The sequence below is a fragment of the Euprymna scolopes genome, chromosome 29 (genome assembly GCF_053919585.1).
Source record: "Euprymna scolopes isolate OS-2025 chromosome 29, ASM5391958v1, whole genome shotgun sequence".
In the NCBI taxonomy this organism is placed as follows: Eukaryota; Metazoa; Mollusca; class Cephalopoda; order Sepiida; family Sepiolidae; genus Euprymna; species Euprymna scolopes.
This window is the reverse complement of record NC_136510.1, coordinates 3,733,101-3,755,267: the sequence shown is the minus strand read 5'-3', so window position 1 is coordinate 3,755,267 and position 22,167 is coordinate 3,733,101. Positions and strand designations below refer to the sequence as shown.

Genomic DNA, 22,167 nt, shown 5'->3' with positions numbered 1-22,167 from the left:
GTGTTGCTTTAAGGAATCCTTAAACGTAGTGACATTCTAATCATATACTCTTCAATAAATTAAAAAACTGGTGATTTGATTTAATATTTCTTTTAAAAATTACGTTTCATTCAAAAATGACATCACTTTAACAATTTCAAAGGAATTTTTTTATCAAATTTCACCTTGAGTTTTGCGTTGTAGCACGACCTCTAAAAAAATATTAATTTTAAAAAGTTACAGATTTTGATAAACTTTTTCCATTAATGAGAAGATTTGAAAAATATTTTCATCAGGAACAATAAGATTTGTACTCATTGGCAGTCGAACCTAATGTTATATAAAAAAAATGCTGTATAAAGAAACAATAATATCGGCAGTCGATCCTAACGTTAAAAAAAAAAATGCTATATAAAGAAACGATATCGGCAGTCGATCCTAACGTTATATAAAAAAAATGCTATATAAAGAAACGATATCGGCAGTCGATCCTAACGTTATATAAAAAAAATGCTATATAAAGAAACGATATCGGCAGTCGATCCTAACGTTATATAAAAAAATGCTATATAAAGAAACGATATCGGCAGTCGATCCTAACGTTATATAAAAAAAATGCTATATAAAGAAACAATATCAGCAGTCGATCCTAACGTTTATATAAAAAAAAATGCTATATAAAGAAACGATATCGGCAGTCGATCCTAACGTTATATAAAAAAATGCTATATAAAGAAACGATATCGGCAGTCGATCCTAACGTTATATAAAAAAAATGCTATATAAAGAAACAATATCAGCAGTCGATCCTAACGTTTATATAAAAAAAAATGCTATATAAAGAAACGATATCGGCAGTCGATCCTAACGTTATATAAAAAAAATGCTATATAAAGAAACGATATCGGCAGTCGATCCTAACGTTATATAAAAAAATGCTATATAAAGAAACGATATCGGCAGTCGATCCTAACGTTATATAAAAAAAATGCTATATAAAGAAACGATATCAGCAGTCGATCCTAACGTTTATATAAAAAAAAATGCTATATAAAGAAACGATATCGGCAGTCGATCCTAACGTTATATAAAAAAATGCTATATAAAGAAACGATATCGGCAGTCGATCCTAACGTTATATAAAAAAAAAATGCTATATAAAGAAACAATATCGGCAGTCGATCCTAACGTTATATAAAAAAAAATGCTATATAAAGAAACAATATCGGCAGTCGATCCTAACGTTATATAAAAAAAAATGCTATATAAAGAAACAATATCGGCAGTCGATCCTAACGTTATATAAAAAAAAATGCTATATAAAGAAACAATATCGGCAGTCGATCCTAACGTTATATAAAAAAAAATGCTATATAAAGAAACAATATCGGCAGTCGATCCTAACGTTATATAAAAAAAAATGCTATATAAAGAAACGATATCGGCAGTCGATCCTAACGTTATATAAAAAAAAAATGCTATATAAAGAAACGATATCGGCAGTCGATCCTAACGTTACATAAAAAATGCTATATAAAGAAACAATATCGGCAGTCGATCCTAACGTTATATAAAAAAAAATGCTATATAAAGAAACGATATCGGCAGTCGATCCTAACGTTACATAAAAAATGCTATATAAAGAAACAATATCGGCAGTCGATCCTAACGTTATATAAAAAAAAATGCTATATAAAGAAACAATATCGGCAGTCGATCCTAACGTTATATAAAAAAAAATGCTATATAAAGAAACGATATCGGCAGTCGATCCTAACGTTATATAAAAAAAAAATGCTATATAAAGAAACGATATCGGCAGTCGATCCTAACGTTACATAAAAAATGCTATATAAAGAAACAATATCGGCAGTCGATCCTAACGTTATATAAAAAAAAATGCTATATAAAGAAACAATATCGGCAGTCGATCCTAACGTTATATAAAAAAAAATGCTATATAAAGAAACGATATCGGCAGTCGATCCTAACGTTATATAAAAAAAAAATGCTATATAAAGAAACGATATCGGCAGTCGATCCTAACGTTACATAAAAAATGCTATATAAAGAAACAATATCGGCAGTCGATCCTAACGTTATATAAAAAAAAATGCTATATAAAGAAACAATATCGGCAGTCGATCCTAACGTTATATAAAAAAAAATGCTATATAAAGAAACGATATCGGCAGTCGATCCTAACGTTATATAAAAAAAAAATGCTATATAAAGAAACGATATCGGCAGTCGATCCTAACGTTACATAAAAAATGCTATATAAAGAAACAATATCGGCAGTCGATCCTAACGTTATATAAAAAAAAATGCTATATAAAGAAACAATATCGGCAGTCGATCCTAACGTTATATAAAAAAAAATGCTATATAAAGAAACGATATCGGCAGTCGATCCTAACGTTATATAAAAAAAAAATGCTATATAAAGAAACGATATCGGCAGTCGATCCTAACGTTACATAAAAAATGCTATATAAAGAAACAATATCGGCAGTCGATCCTAACGTTATATAAAAAAAAATGCTATATAAAGAAACAATATCGGCAGTCGATCCTAACGTTATATAAAAAAAAATGCTATATAAAGAAACGATATCGGCAGTCGATCCTAACGTTATATAAAAAAAAAATGCTATATAAAGAAACGATATCGGCAGTCGATCCTAACGTTACATAAAAAATGCTATATAAAGAAACAATATCGGCAGTCGATCCTAACGTTATATAAAAAAAAATGCTATATAAAGAAACAATATCGGCAGTCGATCCTAACGTTATATAAAAAAAAATGCTATATAAAGAAACGATATCGGCAGTCGATCCTAACGTTACATAAAAAATGCTATATAAAGAAACGATATCGGCAGTCGATCCTAACGTTATATAAAAAAAAATGCTATATAAAGAAACAATATCGGCAGTCGATCCTAACGTTATATAAAAAAAAATGCTATATAAAGAAACGATATCGGCAGTCGATCCTAACGTTACATAAAAAATGCTATATAAAGAAACGATATCGGCAGTCGATCCTAACGTTATATAAAAAAAAATGCTATATAAAGAAACGATATCGGCAGTCGATCCTAACGTTATATAAAAAAAAATGCTATATAAAGAAACAATATCGGCAGTCGATCCTAACGTTATATAAAAAAAAATGCTATATAAAGAAACAATATCGGCAGTCGATCCTAACGTTATATAAAAAAAAAATGCTATATAAAGAAACAATATCGGCAGTCGATCCTAACGTTATATAAAAAAAAATGCTATATAAAGAAACAATATCGGCAGTCCAAACCTGTAACAACAAATAGTCACTTCAGTCAAAACACATAGTAAACAGTTTGAATAACATACATTCTTCTTGTTTAATAAGCACTACTTAAAATAACTTGTGGGAGAAAATACATGGACACATAACTATTTTTATTTGCACATCAGTAAGAACTTAACACGGTCCAGAAATATTTCAACCTAAATATTTGTAAATTTGCTTTGCTGTCATACGATCTTTCAAATCCACTATACGTTCTGTAAATGAAATATTTTATTCAATGAATTGCATCAGTTTAATTAGAATTAATCCATCTATGCTATAAAAGGGAAGACCATTCTCATCTTTATAAATAAATAGGCGTTTATAATATTTTTTCAGTGTGAAGTTTAAATTGTCATCTCATTTCTGCAACTAAATGTTTGGTCATTCACGTTAGAGTCATACCAATTTTAATAAACTTTATGACCTGAATTATGATGTAGATGATTAAAAAAAAATATTGTTAATTTTAGTTTAAATGGTAATCATACTATGATTGTCTTCAAAATAGAAAAATTATGAAGTTCAATATTTAAACTACCACTGAGAGATTTTGTATTTCATAAACTTGGCTTGATTATTATCAATAGTGTTTGAAAAATGTGTGTTTACGACAACAAACGAAATCAGCCACTCTCTGAGACAGATGGCGGCATACTGAATGTAAGCAATGGACAGTTACAATCTAGAGGAATCTGGCATCTACCCAGATACTGAACTAATACGTACAAGGCATGTTTGAATCAATTCCCATTTTATTTATGCTGTTATATTCATTTATTTATGACTGAACAAATTAGTTCAATCAAGTCATAAAGGGTTAATTGAAATGATAAACTGAAGATTATATAATTTTATTTTAATCTTCAGTCAAATATATTTACTTATCCTAAATTCATTTGAAAATGATAAGTGTATATGCACCCTGCATATTTTTTTTTTTTTTTTTTTTTTTGCATTTCATAAACTTACCTTCATTATTATCCATATTGCTTGAAAAAAGTGTCTCTGACAACAAACAAAATTCTCTGAGACACATGAGGTTGCATACTGAATGTAAGCAATGGACAGTTGCGATCTGGAGGTGTCTAGCATCTACCCAGATATGGAACGAATACGCACAAGGCGTGTTTGAATAAATTCCCATTTTATTTATTCCATTTATTTATGACTGAACGAATTACTTCAACCAGGTCATAAAGGGTTAATAAGCTTTATTTTTATCTTTTGATTCATAAGTTGTCATTTAGTTTGTATCTTTTTTTTTTCATGATAGCCTTTTTAGAATTCCAAGGAACTTTGTTCTTTGAAAAAAAAAAAAACTACCAAAACTGTTTTTGCTCTTTTTTCTCATTCCATGCAAGAAAATCTTTTTTCAGATTTTATATCGTTTGATAAAAATAAAAATTCGTTAAATTTAGTTATCGAACTTTTGTTCTTTTTCATACCGAGATCCAGCTCGTTTAGTTCTTACGCTCTTTCTACGAGAAATTGTAGTAATTGAAGGGTGTTTATCTTCTGTAGGTCTGAGGCTGGTACCATCAGTCCCACAGCTTCCCCTATCAATACTGAAACCCCAGCTGTGACTACGACTAACACAGAAGGTAGGTGTGTCTAATCATGCGGAGGATAACTCGCTTCATCACTTCTCAGCATCTTCATCACTTATCACCACTACCTACTCTTTTACCATCAATGCTTTCTTCACTGGCCACAAATAACAATTCTTTTATGCCACAAATTTTGTTGGGCATGAGCGATTTCTGAATGCAAGTTTGAGGTGGGGAAGGGTGGTATATTAGTTGAGCAAAAACTATGTTTTAATTTGAAAAAAAAAATTTTTTATTAAGTCAATTTTTTTGTGTTAGAAATTAATAACAGAATGTTTAATTATTTGAAAGTTAAATTTATCACAAAATCTAAAGGTACCATTAGAATGTTCCTTCAATTCCATCCGGGATCATTCCGAGCAATTATCAGTTAGGTCCATGAAAGAAAAAGCATATCTGAATGTAAAGAATCCATATTTAAAATCTTTTTAATAGATTTTCTTTCATAAAAAACTAAGATTAAAAAATATTGATGAACAATGCTTTTATAAAAGATTTAAATTATTTTCATTAACATTTTTTAGATTGAAAAAAAAAAAAAAAAATTGGATTCAATTCATTGAAGCTGTTTTACAACTAAGAAAGGCAGTATTAGGAAGTCTTGTTTTTTGAAATAAATAAAACCTCACTCGTTTAACATTTTTTTTTTTTTTTTTTTATTACAACTTCATATTGCAAGTATGAATTTTTGTTTTAAGGCAAAAATTATAAACCTTACAATATTTGAAATTATTTCTGACCCTGGAGCAACACTAGGTGAATGCTGTTGACTTAAGTCACCTTTTCATTCAAAATCAGATGTTTTATTTTAGTGGCAAATCTTTTGATACTAAATATAAATTAATCAACGTTTGTTTCTCTAAAGTTTTTTTTTTTTTTTTTCTTATATCTTTTAATCACACAAAATACATGTTAAAATATTCCTGGGTTTTGGGATTCTGTTTGGAGGAGAAAAAAATCCATTTTGTTAACTTTAATTTCCAATATACTCACTAAATTGCCCATCTCTTGTGTTTTTGTGTCACCTTCGCTCTTATTTCATACACTATTACTCTTGTTTCTGTCTTTCTATTAACGGTCAAAGAGTTCATTATAAACATTAAGAAATATCACTGCAAGTATCAATACGATTTAGCTGAAAGCAAACTGAAAAACTGATTTTTATTTCTTAAAATTTAATTGGCTTTGCAAACTCTTTTCCTAATTCAAAAAATCTAATTAAAGTCCAATGGGTCACTTTTTTTAAGTAAAAGTTTTTGTTCTTGTTAAGATAAATACTAAGCCTATATTTTCTATCTACATTACCGGTAGTGGTTCGAATACACTTCATTTTTATCAAAAAGAGTGCAATAATATTGTGTTTATTCCAATGTCCAAGTCTGCTGCGAAGAAGGTAGGCTCCCGCTATCAGGATAGAAAATTTTTCACACGTGCCAGTATTTATACAAAGCCACCATTCGCCAATGCATGAACTATCACATCTGGGCTGGTGCACTACCACTTGTGTCTCCGTCTTGGACCGTGTAAAAAAAAAAAAAAAAAAAATACCCATACTGTCTACTAAGCTCCAATTCCTGTCCCATCACCTCAGTTTATATACCTGTTCTTTGAAAAACTTGCATTTATATACTCTTCTCAATATAAATACCTACAACCAACCTGACAAACAGCAAAATCTCACCCCTTCACTATTCAGCTATTTCTAATAACTTTATTCCTCACTCGCCTTCTTGCTCAGTTTTCTCAATTGTACCAAGATGCAGAAATTTCAATCTCATGTGAACAGTCACTTGTTGCTTAACTTCCTTCTTAGAGTATCCCTGTAGGGATTGTCCTTAATTCATGGTACGTCTTGACATGCCTTGTTTGAGGTGCATTGAAGTAATAAAATTTTTTTTAATTTACTTTGATTTGAGTTATAATTTGAAACAATAGAAATAATGTCATTCAGACGATGAATCGAGGATTAAACATGGCGCAAAATAAATTTCTTTACATGGGAACGAATATATTTTGCTGAAAATAGAAATGGTTAATGTATGCTTGTGTGTAAGTGCTGAATCGATTAACGAATGTCAGCTTTTGATTGATTATTTCGGTAAAATCGATTGGTGAATGTTTATTTCTCTGACACTTGCTAAGTGTTTATGACGTACAGAAGATTGTATTTTCAATCAAGGAGAATGGGACTTTTTCATGGATTGATTGTCTCTCTTTGTTTTTTAGTTGACTTATGACTTTTTTAAGCTTTTACTTGTTTATTTTTGTATTAGAGCCAATAAAAAAAAAATGTATTTGAATAAATATTTAAATTTTGAGCCAAAAAAAAGATCTTTACTCAAATGAGTGCTCACGTTGCACAGTCGAGCCTCCAAATTGTGAGCATTTTGTGCTGCTATAGTTGAACACAGAAACGAATGTTGTGTAATCAAACTGTGTAATAAGCAAACTTTAAAGAAAACAAAATTTGTTCAATTCGTCAAACAACCCCCTCTCTTTATGGTGGGATAATTGTAAAAAATGGACACTTTTTAGAAATGTCATAATGCTAAAAACGTAAACAAAAAATTTTGGTCTTCACATAAAGGCGGCAACTTGCATCCCAAATCTGAGGATTAAAATGTTTTAATAAAAATAATTGGACGCATGTCTTCAATACAAAATGGAAAATATTCGTTCAACATCGAAATGAAAAACAAATTTTTTGGAAACAAGTTTAATTCGGATTCGTTAAAGAGAATTTGCAGTTTTACCTTTTTCTTCTGTTGAGGATTTTATTGGTGCAGACACAAAACATCTATCATGTCCGTCATTTTGAAAAAACAGTCTCCATGCAGAAAGTTCCTCGCATTAATTCATATCAGGAAAGGTTGATGGGAAAGATGAATATTCCTTTCTTGAATTAATATTGGCCAAATGCATAGGGGAATTCTTGAAAGGCATGTTTAGCAACATTTTATTTTTTTTTTTAATATATGAAAAGGGAGTTGGTGGACAATATCTTTGATGACTATGGTGGGCAAGGAAGTTTTATATCACAATTTAATTTTGCCACTAAGTTGAGCATTGTTTTGCAGCATTGCCAGCTTTTAAAATGACTAAAGTTTTTAGTGGATCAACGATTCTTCTTCCGTTGTTCCCTCCAACTAGTCACTTTTTTTTTTTTTTTCATTTTGTAAATATTTCACTATTTCAACTTGACCCTATTGCCAACCTTAAGAAAGACACTGTTTTCGTTATAAAACAAATGGGTTGGTTTTGTTATGCAAAAAAAAAAAAAAAAACTTAAAATAAATTCTGATTTCGTGCCGCAAACATTTATCAAACTTTTGTTTCCTCAATCATTTGACGTGCTCCAAAAATATTGGATGATTTTACAACTTACTTCTTGGCAATTTCTGATAATCGTGTTTTGTCAATTGCAGAGAAATTTCATTGATTATTTTCAAATGTCATCTACATCGTAAAACCTCTTCAACCGTGTCGTAACATACGTTCGCTGACAGTTCCATCGTCAAATGTGGATGTTGCTTGTTGTTGCCTCTGTTACTTTTGTGCCAAATTTGAAGTCGTGTGATAAAATTTCTTAGATTTGTTTCTTTTTTATAGTTTTTGTAATAATCCACTAACGCTGGTAAAAGTTTTGTCCCAAATTTTTAATGCTTGTAGATTTTTTTCTTTTTATTTAAAAACATTAACGATTTGAGTATTAAGGTTATGTTAAATTTTTTTTTATTAATTGCTGTGAATTCTTGCAAATGTTTTTTCCCCTTTTTTTAAAATTTCTTTTTAAATTCCTGATGATACCAAATATTTTTTCTTCCCTGTCTCCATTTTCCTAATATTCCTATTTTTTTTTTTTTTTCCTTTTCCACCCATTCTGCATTCCATGTCTGACAATCACTGAACTAATTTTTATTCGTTGCTTTGAGATCCGCCGTCTCTTTCTCCCACCTCCCTTTTCCCTGTTATCAAGTATTCATCGTTTGATGAAGCATGAGGTTTGGTAAATAACAAAGAAAATCCTGAACTTATGTCAGGCATCAAAATCCACACTGGACAATCACGGCCACCACCGATGATTGTAAACACATTCATGTCTGTCCACAGCATTGTCAAACTGATTGAAAGTCTGGATGCCAGTGAGTGGTTTTTTCGTTTTGATAAGTCGTGACTCCTGAGTACAAAAAAAAAAGTTTTCAAGTTTAATTTGGAACAAACGATGATTAAGACTCCTTTTTCTTCTTTTTTCCAAATCATCCGATTAAAATTCTGATCGTCCTGGATATGACTTCAAACTATATCTGATGGTGATATGGCTTGCGAGCTTTGGGGTGTGTGGAGCCAACCTTTAATCACCATTGCTCCCAGGTCCACTCTGACCCGGAGTGGTAGTACCTGTTAGGGTCCCAACTATGGGTTAAATAGAAACGAACTTGAAAAAAAACATATATTCTATTAAAAAAATTTTCTTCAAAATCACCAGATTCGGCATTAAATAACCTGAAAAGGGTTGATATGCCGTAAAACAAAAACAACTAACCAACCAAATCATCCGATCATAAAAAGGTTGTATTTAAATCTGCCAACTTTTTGAGGTGAGCGATTTGATTGCCATAAGCTCTCAGAATTTTGCTGCATTGATTTAAAAACAAAAGATTATTTTATTTAAACATTTCTCTAAACTATGGCAGCACAAAATGCTATCTCTACTTATATATAAAAGGCACTTTGTTTATGTGAGGTTGTTCTCTATGGACACCAAAACGGCTGGGTCAATATTTTTTTGAAATTTTACACAAATGTACTTTATGTCTGAGTGTTTTTAGATAAGTTTTATATTGGAATGTCTCCAATAAATATCGAAAAAATCTGATTAAAGGAGCCATCCGACTTTGACCAGTTAACATCCTTATACAGCCTAACATCACAAATGCATTTGAAGTTTTATCACCACACAAGTAGAAGGGCCCGGCATAAAAAAATCAACAGCAAGTTGTTTGATAAGACAGGGTCATGTTAAAAATGAATGTTTCTGTTTAGAGCACAATTGAACTATGATACTTGACTTTTTTATTTTAAACTTGAATTCAAACCATTATATAAAACAATCTTATAAAAGCAACAGTAAGTTCTCTACAGTGCAATGTAGATTACAATGTATCGAGGTGGCATGTGAGGCTTTTTGGTGCATTGTGGTGGGTCCTCAACTAAAGCATGTGATCAATCTGATTGAAAAATGGCGATTTCACCAAAATTTCAATGACAAAGTGTGAAACGTTTGTTTATCATTCAATCCCGGGCAACATTGGATCTTTTTGCTAGTTTTTATATTTAGGTGCATAAAGCATCAATAAATGGTTTGTGAAGCAAAAAGAATGCTTGTGTGTGGGGTTATTTTTTTTACTTTATATACTTGAAGTTCACTTATCAAGTCCTGGAAGCCACTCAAGTTTCAAATTAAAGTGTGACAGACAGAGCCTTACATCAAAATGTATGGACCATTGACAAAAACAAACAAAAAAAATCTTGATTTCTAAACAGACAGCCCTTTTTTATTTTAATTTTCTGAAAAAAAGCCCTTTTTTATTTTAATTTTCTGAAAAAAAGCCCTTTTTTATTTTAATTTTCTGAAACAAATTTTACCGAATTTATTTATTTTTTGAATTTTTTTTATTGAAAATTATTTTCTCTTTGCTCTAACTTTCAAAGTCGACACATTTCAACCAATATTAATGACTGATAATTTAAAAACTTTGATTCCCATCTTGACTTTAAAAATTACTCTCGTGCATTTATATGTAAGGAATTTATAAAAACGTTGGGGGGGCTTTTTTTTTTTTTTTTTTTTTTTTTTTTTTCCACAAATTTCATTTTTTGTTTAAACTATTTTCTTCTGATAAGATGCTTATATTTGAAATCGACATTAAGAGTTTTCTGTCTTTTTTGGTTATCAGTTTTGCATCTCAACACCCACACCATCTTTCTTTCCGTATTTACTTCAACAGTGCTCATCACACGAGTAGAGCCTAGTAGTAGTTAGCTTGCCATAAGTATATTTTCTACCATTTATTTCTATATTTCACTGCTGAAATCTGATTTTCATTTGAAACAGAAAAACAATCCATTTTCATTCCTACACATTTTTAAGAATTCATTAAAAATGCTTTTTATAAAAACCCGACACAAGTACTTTTCTCATTGAATATTGCAAATTTCAGTAATCAGTAACGCCCCTGATGTTCACTTCCTCTCATTGTCTTCTAACTAACCTGCCTCATGTGATGGCTTCTATCTGATATTTCAGCCCCAACGCTGACGTCTAGTGTTGATGAAGATGTGAAGGAATCTGTAAAGGAGGCGACAACTGAGGTCAGTTAAGTATTGCAGTGCCTGTCATTCTTTCTCCTGTGGACCACACCCTCGTCACACACGTCTCATACTCCTAGTATTTTTTTACTTTTGGTTTTCAAAAAAGAATTTTTTTTTTTTTTTAACTAAAAAAAAAAAACCCTTGAAACTCTAACCATAACCTCAAATACCTTTTATTGCTAAACCTTCTCGGCATCTTTTGCTTTAAATTTCTGCTTTTCATAGACGTTACTGTTGCTATTATTTCTAATTCCCGTATAAATTTTATGCTTAAAAAAGCTTTTACTCATACTTTTTATGTATTAGTTTTTTAGGAATTTATTTTCACTCTGAAATAATTTGAAATAATCACGTCAATCCCAAACTTTGCTTTGAACTGAGGGAAGTTATCCGAAAGTGTTATTCCACGATTTCAAACTCTAACATTTAAAGCTAACAATCAGGGAAAATAGAAATTTTGTGTTTTCAAACAATTGTTCAAATAAGCAAATTTGGAAAAGTTAGAAAAGTAGACATTTTAGATCTGCTAAATTTTTTTTTTTTAGCCAACAAATTATTTTTAAGAAAATATTGTTGACAATTAGTGAAAAAATATTTTGTTTTACTCATTTTTTTAACATATTTTCAATAAAAAGAATTTTAAATTTTTGAAAGAAGTTTTTAACCAATTTATTTTCACCATAGTAATTGAGTCCGTAACGAAAGTGGAAGTCGGTGCCAAATAGTTCTCCAATTTTGGTGTTTGCTTCCAATTTGCTTATTGACTCGTTCACTATTCATGGTAAAAAAAAAATTGGCTTAAAACTTTTTTAGGATATTTTTAAAAATTACACTTAAAAAAAAATTCTGATTAGGTAAAGCAAAATAATTTTTTAAATTTTTTTTTCTTTAAACAAATTTTTAAGTCTGCATTAGTAATGATTGCGAAATATTTTTAAAATTGTCCTTCATTCTTTGGTTTTCAAATTTCAATATAAATTTGGAATAAGGTTCTTTTATTCCAAAGTAACCCTGACCGTCATCGCATCAGAAGTGAAGTTTAATAATAAATTGTTCCGTTTTATTGCAATAACTGCACGTGTAAAAAAAATAAAATTAAAAAAAAAAAAATGGTGCAAAAATGACAAATCTTTTGTAGAGATTCATTTCAGTTTTATTTCTTGTTTGGATTTGCAAAAGCCAAAAATTGGATTTGTAATTACGAAAGAATAAGGAAAGATAATTTAGAGGGGAAAAGGGTGTGTAAGCAGAATAAAATTGATTTCTATTGACCTACAAAATGAGGTTAAATGTATTTTTATAATGGATTCAAATTTTGAAGCCAACTCTTTTTATAAACATTGGGTGCATGTGATCGTTGCCAAGTCATAACTTGTGCAGTTGCTTGCATTATTACGTGCAGAGTTTTTGCAAATGCCAACCTCTTCTCTCACTTGCTCAAGTCTTCAGTGAGATAAAATCTTAATATAATTGTCTTTGAGATCAACATCTTAACTCATGAGTTAAACATTTCTAATCAGCTTGAAGCAAATCTTTAAAAGACAAATACGACAAAATACGACGAGGCTTTTCTTTTGTTGCAAACTAACAATGGTTGAACTTTTACTCTTTGATAATTTCTAAAAGCAGAAACAAAGATGGCCGACTTTGATGCCTTTTAGTTCGATCAGAAAGATTGGAACTAAACTTAATAAAGTGACAAAATCTCACATAATAAAATGCTTAAGTTTGTAACTCCATTTTATAGCTGTAAATAATGTGCGATGTGTGTACTGCAATACTAACCTTCGTTCTGTGTTCGTTTTGCAAAATTCAATTAATGTTTCGAGCCAATTTTGGCTAAATCTACTTTCAATAGTTTCTCTTGAAATCTTTAACGATATTTGAATTATTGAAGCCTTTAGTTCTACGCATGAGAATCAAATGAATAATTCCTTGCACGGATATAAGTTTGCAACAAATTGTGAGATTATAAATTTTTTTTTTTTTGTTTTTTTTTAAATGCTTCCTTTTATTTTTATTTTCATTTGTTCATTTCAAGTTTTAATGTCAGCACTTTTTATTTTATTTTTTTTTATTTTAATTTCTAAAAAATGATTCAAACTTGACAAATTTGCAATTGTCTAACAAAATTCTTTTTATTGTTTTAAACTTCATATAAAAAATATAAAATTGTACATTCCAGTATTTAAGACTGGATTTTGAAGAAGAAAAAATGATTTTATTCCCTATTTTTTATTTTTATTTTTTTCTTTCTTTTTCTTTTTCTAGTATAAATTTGTTTTTTATTCCCTGGCTTGAATTGTTTTGTGTTGTTTTAGTTGCTGCCCTTTGATCTTTTAATTGTACCACGACTACCTCTACCAACCCCTTTTGTTTTCCAATCTGCCTGGACGTTTTTTCTAAACCTCCCCCACGTTGTCCAGTTTTGTTTTGTGTATTAATTTCTCTCCCGCCTGCATTTGACCCCCATCTACTAAACTTTACTGACCCTGCATGTGTCTCCTCTCAACTATCGATCACGGAGCCCTCCCCATCCTTTCCGTTTGCCATATGTTTCGGACGGGTGTCTACAGAAAGAATGCCTGCACTGTGACACTTAATTAACCCATGTCTGTCTCTATTTTGTCTGATATTATCATTTTGTCGTGTGCCCACCATTCACCTGCAAAGGGATGATGAGGCTGGAGTCTCTCGTTCGTTCGGTGTTATTTATTGAATGCTGTAGAATGTCTCTTCACAAATACTGAAAAAAATTTTTCTAATTTGGAGGAAAAAAAAAAAATTATTTTTTCAGATTTTTTTCATCTTAAGCGGAGTTTAATGATTTAACTTTTGCAACTAAAAAAAAATGTATTTAATTTGCTTCTAACCATATCATCCATTTTTCTAAGCATTTCACATTCCATGGTGTCGAATCACATCATTTATTTCAAATTTTGATTAAAAATGTTTATATTTTTCAGTTTAAAGATTAAAATATTTTTCTGCTGAAAAGTATTTTAATTAAAAATCTGAGTTTTATGGAATTTAAAAAAAATGAACACCTTTGATGCTGAAATTTATATAATTGCTTATTTTGACTCTAAGAAATAAATTATAATTTCAAAGTTTTTATACATTGACAATGAAACTTTTTGATGCTTTGGAAAACAGTTGTAAAAATGTTAACATTATAAAAATTCTAACCTCTGATCTTATCCAATCAAAATTCTTCTCCCCCCCCTCCATATTAAAGAACAAAGGAAATTCTGTGTGATATGTACTTATGACAAAATGAAAACGTATTCTAAAAATCATGTAAATTGATAATGTTATTTTTATAAAGAAAATCAGTTTTAAGTGATTAATTGGAATTTGTAGGCATTACCACATAAATCAATTCACACTAAATTTATCTCCTTTGTTTTGACTTTTTTTTTTTTCTTCAAAATAGCAAGTGAAGAACTCGTTCCCTGAATACTAAAAAAAAAAAAAAAATTGATTTCCATATATAAAAATAAAATTACTTGATCAATTTGTGAATTTTGGAATATGCTAATTTCGTTTCATCCCAGGTACAGGGTGGCTCATAAAGGCTTACCCATAGGAAAACTTTAATAAAATTAAAACTAAAAAGGAAAATAAAAAAAATGCTTGATCACTATTGTTTAGAAGTATATTCCAAACAAAGTCAAAAGATTGAATTTCAAAATGGCCGCCTTTTTCTTTGATCATTAGCTTGATACGTGCTGCCACTGAAGCGCAAGAACGCAGCACCACTTCTTCGTCCAACTTGGCGCAAGCAGAATGAAGGCTGCCTTCAGGGAGTCCAAATTGGGGTAGGAACATCTCAAAACGTTGCTCTCCAAAATGGACCAGATAGCGAAGTCCATAGGATTGATATCTGGATTTGATGGTGGCCACATTTGCTTGTCCCAGAAGCCTGGGAAATGGTCCTTGCACGACTGTTGAGTCACATTCGCTGTGTGAGCTGGAGCCCCGTCCATTGTGAAGATGAAATCATCCCCAAATGATTCAGTGAGTCACGACAGAACCTTTTCCTCCAACATATTCAAATAAACTTGACTATTGACTTTCATGCCTTCCTCAATCACGATCAACGGAGATTTGTTCCCATCGGATGCAACAACAGCCCAGACCATGACTGAAGCAGGCTTCTGGCGTTTCAAATGGCTTCTGGCGTTGACTGACAAGTCCTTTGAACTTTTGGCATGAACCCTATCATTCTGCTTATTGTCACATCCTCCACCGTGAAGATCTTCTCATCAGACCAGATGAAGACCTTTCCTGCGGCTCGCTCCATCTCTTGCAACATCAACTTGCCCCTGTGCAACCGTTTCTGGTTCAAGGGTTCCGAAATTAACTGCCGGGACTATTTTTTGTATGGACTTGACTGAAGATCATTTTTAACAATCCTTTGCATCGAAGATTTTGAGATCTTTGCTTCTTTCGCAATTTTCTCACACTTCTCTGTGGATTTCGCTCCATCTTCTTTTTCACTGAAGAAACAACATTTTGGTGCGAAATGAGAGCGGTCTGCCTGGAATTGGTTTACCAGAGGTTGTGCCTGTCTCTTGAAACTGTTTCCAGGCATTGAAAACTGTTCTTCGACACACCTAGATCTGTTTAACGATGCACTTGTTGCTAACGCCCACAGTCTTGAGAGCGGTAATCTGGTCGCGCTTAACCTTATCAGCCATAACTTACCGAATACCCGAAAGAAATGAATGAATCATCAGGTGAACATTGATAGATATATAGAGGTTTAATAAAAGAAACTTTCAAATTCCTAAACTAAATGCCTTTGGTAAATAATCCGAACTCGTGCGTAAATCTTTATGGGCCACCCTGTACATACTTCATACAGATTTTGCCATGTTTCGGACAGGTGTCTACAGAAAGAATGCCTGCACTGTGACACTTAATTAACGCGTCTCTATTTTGTCGTATGTCCACCATTCACCTGCAAAGAGTTGACAAGGCTGGAGTCTTTTTATTTTTGTTTTTTAATATAGAAGGCATTCTGGACAAAAAATCGAATAATCGACTGAGCTTCACTTTTTTTTTTTTTTAATCCTCAATAATTACAAAATTATTTCATAATATAAAAAATAATTTCATGATATAAAAAATAATAATTTCATGATATAAAAAAAATAATAATTTCATGATATAAAAAAAATAATAATTTCATGATATAAAAAAAATAATAATTACATGATATAAAAAATAATAATTTCATGATATAAAAAATAATTTTATGATATAAAAAAAATAATAATTTTATGATATAAAAAAAATAATAATTTCATGATATAAAAAAAATAATAATTTCATGATATAAAAAAAATAATAATTTCATGATATAAAAAAAATAATAATTTCATGATATAAAAAAAAATAATAATTTCATGATATAAAAAAAATAATAATTTCATGATATAAAAAAAATAATAATTTCATGATATAAAAAAAAATAATAATTTCATGATATAAAAAAAAATAATAATTTCATGATATAAAAAAAAAAATAATTTCATTATATAAAAAAAAAAATAATTTCATTATATAAAAAAAAAATAATTTCATTATATAAAAAAAATAATAATTTCATTATATAAAAAGTCACTTTTTAAAAACTTTCAAACGGTCTCTTAATCTCTGCATTTCAATAACAAACGCTTTTTATTTTAGTTTTCTTTTTACTTACTACATATGTAGCGGGTGTACGCAAGCAATTCAGTGCCTTGTGAAGATTTTTTTTACATGTTTTGTCAAACTTTGCAAAATATTTTCCTGTGCAAATTAAAAAATGATCATTAAAGATTAAAAAGTTCTGTACAATATCCCCTCTCCAGTTTTATTAAAGATTAAAAAAAAAAATTAGTAAAAACTGTTTTTTGATTTTTCTTTAAAAAAATTCCAATTTTTAAAATCTTTTCAGGTTGCATTCTTCATATTTGGTCGGCTTCATTTGTTAGTAAAACTCATCGTTTGAAAATCTAATCTCCATTAATTTTTGTTCATGAAAATTTTAAGTTTCCAATTATGTTTATTTTTTGTGTTGTTTACATTCAAGTGGAAAATTTTATTTTGAAGAATTTGTATGTTTAAAAAATCAAATCGATGCTTTGTAGCAACTGCACTTTCAAAAGACAACTTTTTTGTTTGTTTTTCGACTTTTCTAAAGTAAATTCTTCAATATTTCAAATCAATTCTAAATAAAGTAATTGTTGATCGGCAGAAATCAGAAACTCATCAAATTGATGTTGGCGTCTCTCAACTCTTTTCCTGATCTTCATCAATGATCTACCAAATTCTTAGATCATTCATAGACATTTATGTAGACAACACTAATCTATGGCAACACTTCAAAGGCCAGCAATGACTAAGATCTTTCTGAATCTCTTTGTTCTCTTCTTGAGAACTTGATGCAATGGGGAAAAAGGTGGCTGGCTAATTTTAATGCATCAAAAACCAAGCCTCTCTCCTTTCATCATAATCGCTCTGACCCTCATCATGCCCTAATTGAAATTAATGGCTCTCGTCTTGGAAGCTCTGTCTTGACAAGCTGTTGGGTCTGACTTTCACTCCTGATCTAAAACGGAACACGTACATCAAATCTGTTGCCAAGATTGCCGGAAAAATGGTTGGATCACTTTATCGCTGTAGCAGGTATCTCATTGCCGATGCAATCCTCTATCTGTATAAGAGCTAGGTACTCCCCAAAATGGATTACTGTTGCCACATCTGGGCAGGAGTTGCTCAACACTCCCTATCCAGCCTTGATAGAGTTCAAAACTGGCTTTAAAACCTTGTAGATGATTCCCTTTTCTCTTTCCTGCAACTTCTTTCCCACAGAAAAGATATTGCGAGCTTGTCTCTGTTCTATCGCTATTTTCATGGCCAGTGCATAATGGTTCCCCCTTGCCAAACTTCCACAAAAACAAAAAAATAAACACTCAACTAGCTACAACCACTATAAACGATTTCCCTCATTCTCTATCTGTGCCTAAATCTAAACGCAGATTCAATGAAGAAAGCTTCTTTCCCAGAACTGCCAACCTGTGGAACACTGTTCCACTGGCCTGCTTTCTGGTTGAATACAACATGGTAACCTTCAAATCCAATGTAAACAACTTGTTGAGCCGTCCTCATAAATAATTAAATTCTACCCAATTTGCACCATTACCGATTACTACACTTCCAATTTACATTCATTAACTTTTATCCTTGAGTGACCTTCAGGCCTTGATGTGATGACTCAAAAAAAAAAAAAAAAACAGCATATCCCAAAAACTTGATGCGATTTCAAAATCATTTATCATTTAATAAGCAGACTTTCCCATCCTCCCGAACAAGGTATATTGTTACTTGAAATGTAAGAGGCTAACAGAGGATTTTGGGGAGTTGAGCAGCGAGATGTCTGTTCACATTACATTTAAACTTCTGCAGATTAGTACAGTCAACGAAACTGAAGGAATTCCAAAGTTTAGCCATCTGAGTGAAGAAATTATTAGAGTAGAAATCTTTCAAGCATCTATTGACCTCGACAGTGAATGGGGTGTGATTTTGTTGCTTATTAACTTAGTTGGGTATATGCAGGTCAAAGGGGGCACAAGTGCTAGGAGTTCATCAGAGCACATTTCATTAAAAAATACTTGTAAAACCGGTGCATGGATGTGAAATTGTGCTGATGAAACAGGTTGGAGTTTGACCAATAGTGCAAGACCTATTAGATTTGAGACCCCCCCCCCCCTATTTTTTTTATTTTTATTCCTTCTAAGAGTGAGTGAGAGTATTACTAACAATACTCCATGCATGGGCGAATAGTTGAGATATAGGATGCTCTTTAGTGTGACTAATTTTTTAGCACAGTAGAGGGAGTCCACCTTCTTTGCAGCAACCTTGGCAATCTCTTCAATATATTTGTTCCAATTCATGTTGTCTGTGAATGGTAAGGTAAGGAGCTGGAAAGATGGTCTTTTAGGTAAGATTATTTTCAGTGAAGTTAGTTTTTTTTTTTTTATATAATTGTTAAAGGAAAGCAGCTAAGTCTTAGTAGCATTAAATGTTATCATCCGTTACAGACTGATTTTATTTCTGCCATTGTCTTGAATATGTGTACGTTCGTTTTTCCCACATGGCTATCATAGTGTTGTTTCATATCAAATATATCCATTTTGGACACAATTTTATTGGTCATTTATGAATGTCAGGAATAAAGTTTCAAGAGTAAACCCTTGAGGTGCACTTACTTAGATCATGTTTAGCCGTTCACGAAAACCTGGATCCTTCTTTTGTCTATGAAGGATCTGATGTTAAATATTTGTCGAGAAATACCGTATGATTTCATCTTCATGCCAGACATTGTCAAACGCTTCGGATATATCAAGGGTTACAGCCGTAGATTCCCAACGTATAAAACAGATCTTAGGAATTCCAAAATTGAGTACAATTAAAAACAACTTCATGTAAAAAGTACGATCAGCAGTAAAAATGCAGTTTTGTTAATGACATTTTTTTAAAGTTAAATTCATGATATAAAAATGAGAATTTGTTTTTAATATTGCAAAACCAAACCTTTTTTTTTTTTTTTTTTTTTTTTTTTTTTTTTTTTTGGACAAAAATATAAAAATTTTGCATTTTTTCTTTAATAGTCTGATGTTAACATCTTAGAATTTTGGATTTTTATTGAAAAAAATTTTCATTTTTCTAATTTTCGAAAATACTTGTCCTTTGAAAAAAAAAAAAAAGAAAAATTAAATTTTCTCTGCAGTTAATTCAAACTGCAAAATGTGGACATAGGTTTTTATCAGGTGATGCGTCCATGCATGAAGACATGTCTAGTTATTCTATACATACTTTTTTTTTTCCTCTCCAATCGTTTCCATCTTTTGTGGTGGAAGATTGTAAACTCAATTTTTTTTTACTTTATATTTTTCTTTTTTTATCAAATCTTTACATTTTTTCATTGGATAAATCTGACTTTTTTTTTTTTTTTTTCTCTCATCCAGATTAATTCATTAGTGACCGAAGCCGATGAAAAAATCCAAGACTTGAAGATCCTGGATCTGACAGCCAATGAACGAGTGGCCCAGGCCGTGGAGGGTTAAAACTCACCCCTTCCCATATAAACACGCCCCTCCCTCTTCCTTTACCCCACCCCACCCTGGCCGGACACTCACATTTTGTCTTCTACTTCATTACAGCATCGGCCCCAACTTTCTGCCGCTGTTACCAAACTTCTTACAACTAGAAGTAGACATGGACAAATTTTTTGACATGGCGCCCTTTTTTTTTCTTTCTACCATCTTGACTGCACTTTTTTTTTTTTGTGGGTTCCGTCTTCTGGATTGTGCCCCTCTTCAAGCCATGCAAAAGTAGCCCTTCTGGGCACCCACAAATCCTTGTTCTCTCCAAATAACCCCTTTACGTATCCCTTTTTTGTCCCCTCCATATTCTAACCCAATCTCTTAGTGTTTTACCCCCTATTGTAGTTTTAATGTCCCGACCCTGCACGCATACACACACACACACACACTATTATTCGTATACAGCCTTACCTCAGCTTGCTTTTTCTTTTTGACAATTTATTCAGTTTTTCAAATTTAAAATCTTTTCCACCCAACCCTAACAAAAACTCAGATGCATTTTGTTGGCTCTGCCAAAATTTTAAAAGTACGAAAACTGGAAAGCAAAAAACAAAATGGCTTTCCTGTTGTTTTTTTTCCTTCCCAGAAAACCCGCTTCAAACAATGCACCTTTTTTTTTTCTTTATCCTTCTCCAATCTCTTACTCTCTCTCTCATAAATGAAAGATTTCCCTCAGTAGCACAGCAAAAAAAAACAAAAAAAACAAACGATGCCCCCCACCCTTTCATTCGAACCAAAAAAAAAATTTTTAGTCTTATCGAAATGTCTGTTCAGTTTAGATATCTCTTCAGCCGTATTTTTTTTTGTTGGTGCTAACTGCTGGGATATAAAGCGATGACACTGACTGCAAAATACCAAAATGTCTGCCAGTCAGCATCGCATCTCTCTCTTGGAATTAAATACAATTTAAATCCCCCACCCCCCTCAATACGAATAAATCTGAAATGAGATCCAACCCTACCCACCCAATTCCTAAACCGATTTCTATTTGGACCAAGACATCCGTTTTAAAAGCACAAACGAAATTTACAACGTGGTTATCTTATGTATATAAAAAGTGGGTTCTTTTTTCTTTTGTCAAGTGTAAACGCATTTTTTCCTTTCATAGAACTCCCTCCCACCACCAATCTTGGACCCATCCCCTGAGTCTAGAATGAATAGATCCAGCCTACCCCCCCCCCCCCCGGGTCATACAATTATTGGACAACAAAAAAAATATAAGTTCGGCTACAGTTTCATTCCCCCCACTCCTCCTGTGACTAATTTGTGTAGCTCTTGCAATAGGCAATAGTTATTGTTCGCTGTTAGTAGAACCACTCTCCCATGAAACAAAAGGTGAAGGGTTTCGTCTCTCCTTTCATGGTAGGCTTTGTCTTTATTTTTTAAATTACTTTTTGCTTGTGCTGTTTTTTTTATCTTTCCCATTTCTCCTTCCTCCTCCCACAATTAGATAAGCCCCCTTCCCCCAAAAGCTCCAACAAATTTCTAAACTCTATTTAGTATATTTAAAAAAAAAATTTATATTTATAAAGAAAATCCAAAAGAACTATCATCTGTTGGCAAATATTTTTTCATTTAACAAAAAAACATTTCAATTTTTTTTTTTTCATTTCTAAAACCGACAAATCAACCTCGATGACTTAAAAATTATAGTTTATTTAATCCAGCTTCTTCTTGCCGAGTTGCTAATAAATTCTGACAAGCC

At 31.4% G+C, this 22,167-nt stretch overlaps 1 protein-coding gene across 15 annotated transcripts in view; it reads left to right on the top strand.

Moving 5' to 3' along the window:
- Positions 1 to 21,169, top strand: part of LOC145252455 (lethal(2) giant larvae protein homolog 1-like) — a 167,944-nt gene extending 146,775 nt beyond the window's left edge. For 4 of the 15 annotated variants that reach the window (XM_080111862.1, XM_080111858.1, XM_080111860.1 and 1 more), the window contains 3 exons: positions 4,847 to 4,926; positions 11,240 to 11,304; positions 20,325 to 21,169. In XM_080111862.1, the coding sequence (XP_079967988.1) occupies positions 4,847 to 4,926; positions 11,240 to 11,304; positions 20,325 to 20,423 (244 nt within the window). In that variant the 3' untranslated portion in view covers positions 20,424 to 21,169. The remainder of the gene's footprint in view (positions 1 to 4,846; positions 4,927 to 11,239; positions 11,305 to 20,324) is intronic. The other 11 variants (XM_080111865.1, XM_080111870.1, XM_080111868.1 and 8 more) reach the window with 3 other exon arrangements.
- Positions 21,170 to 22,167: the final 998 nt, after the last annotated feature.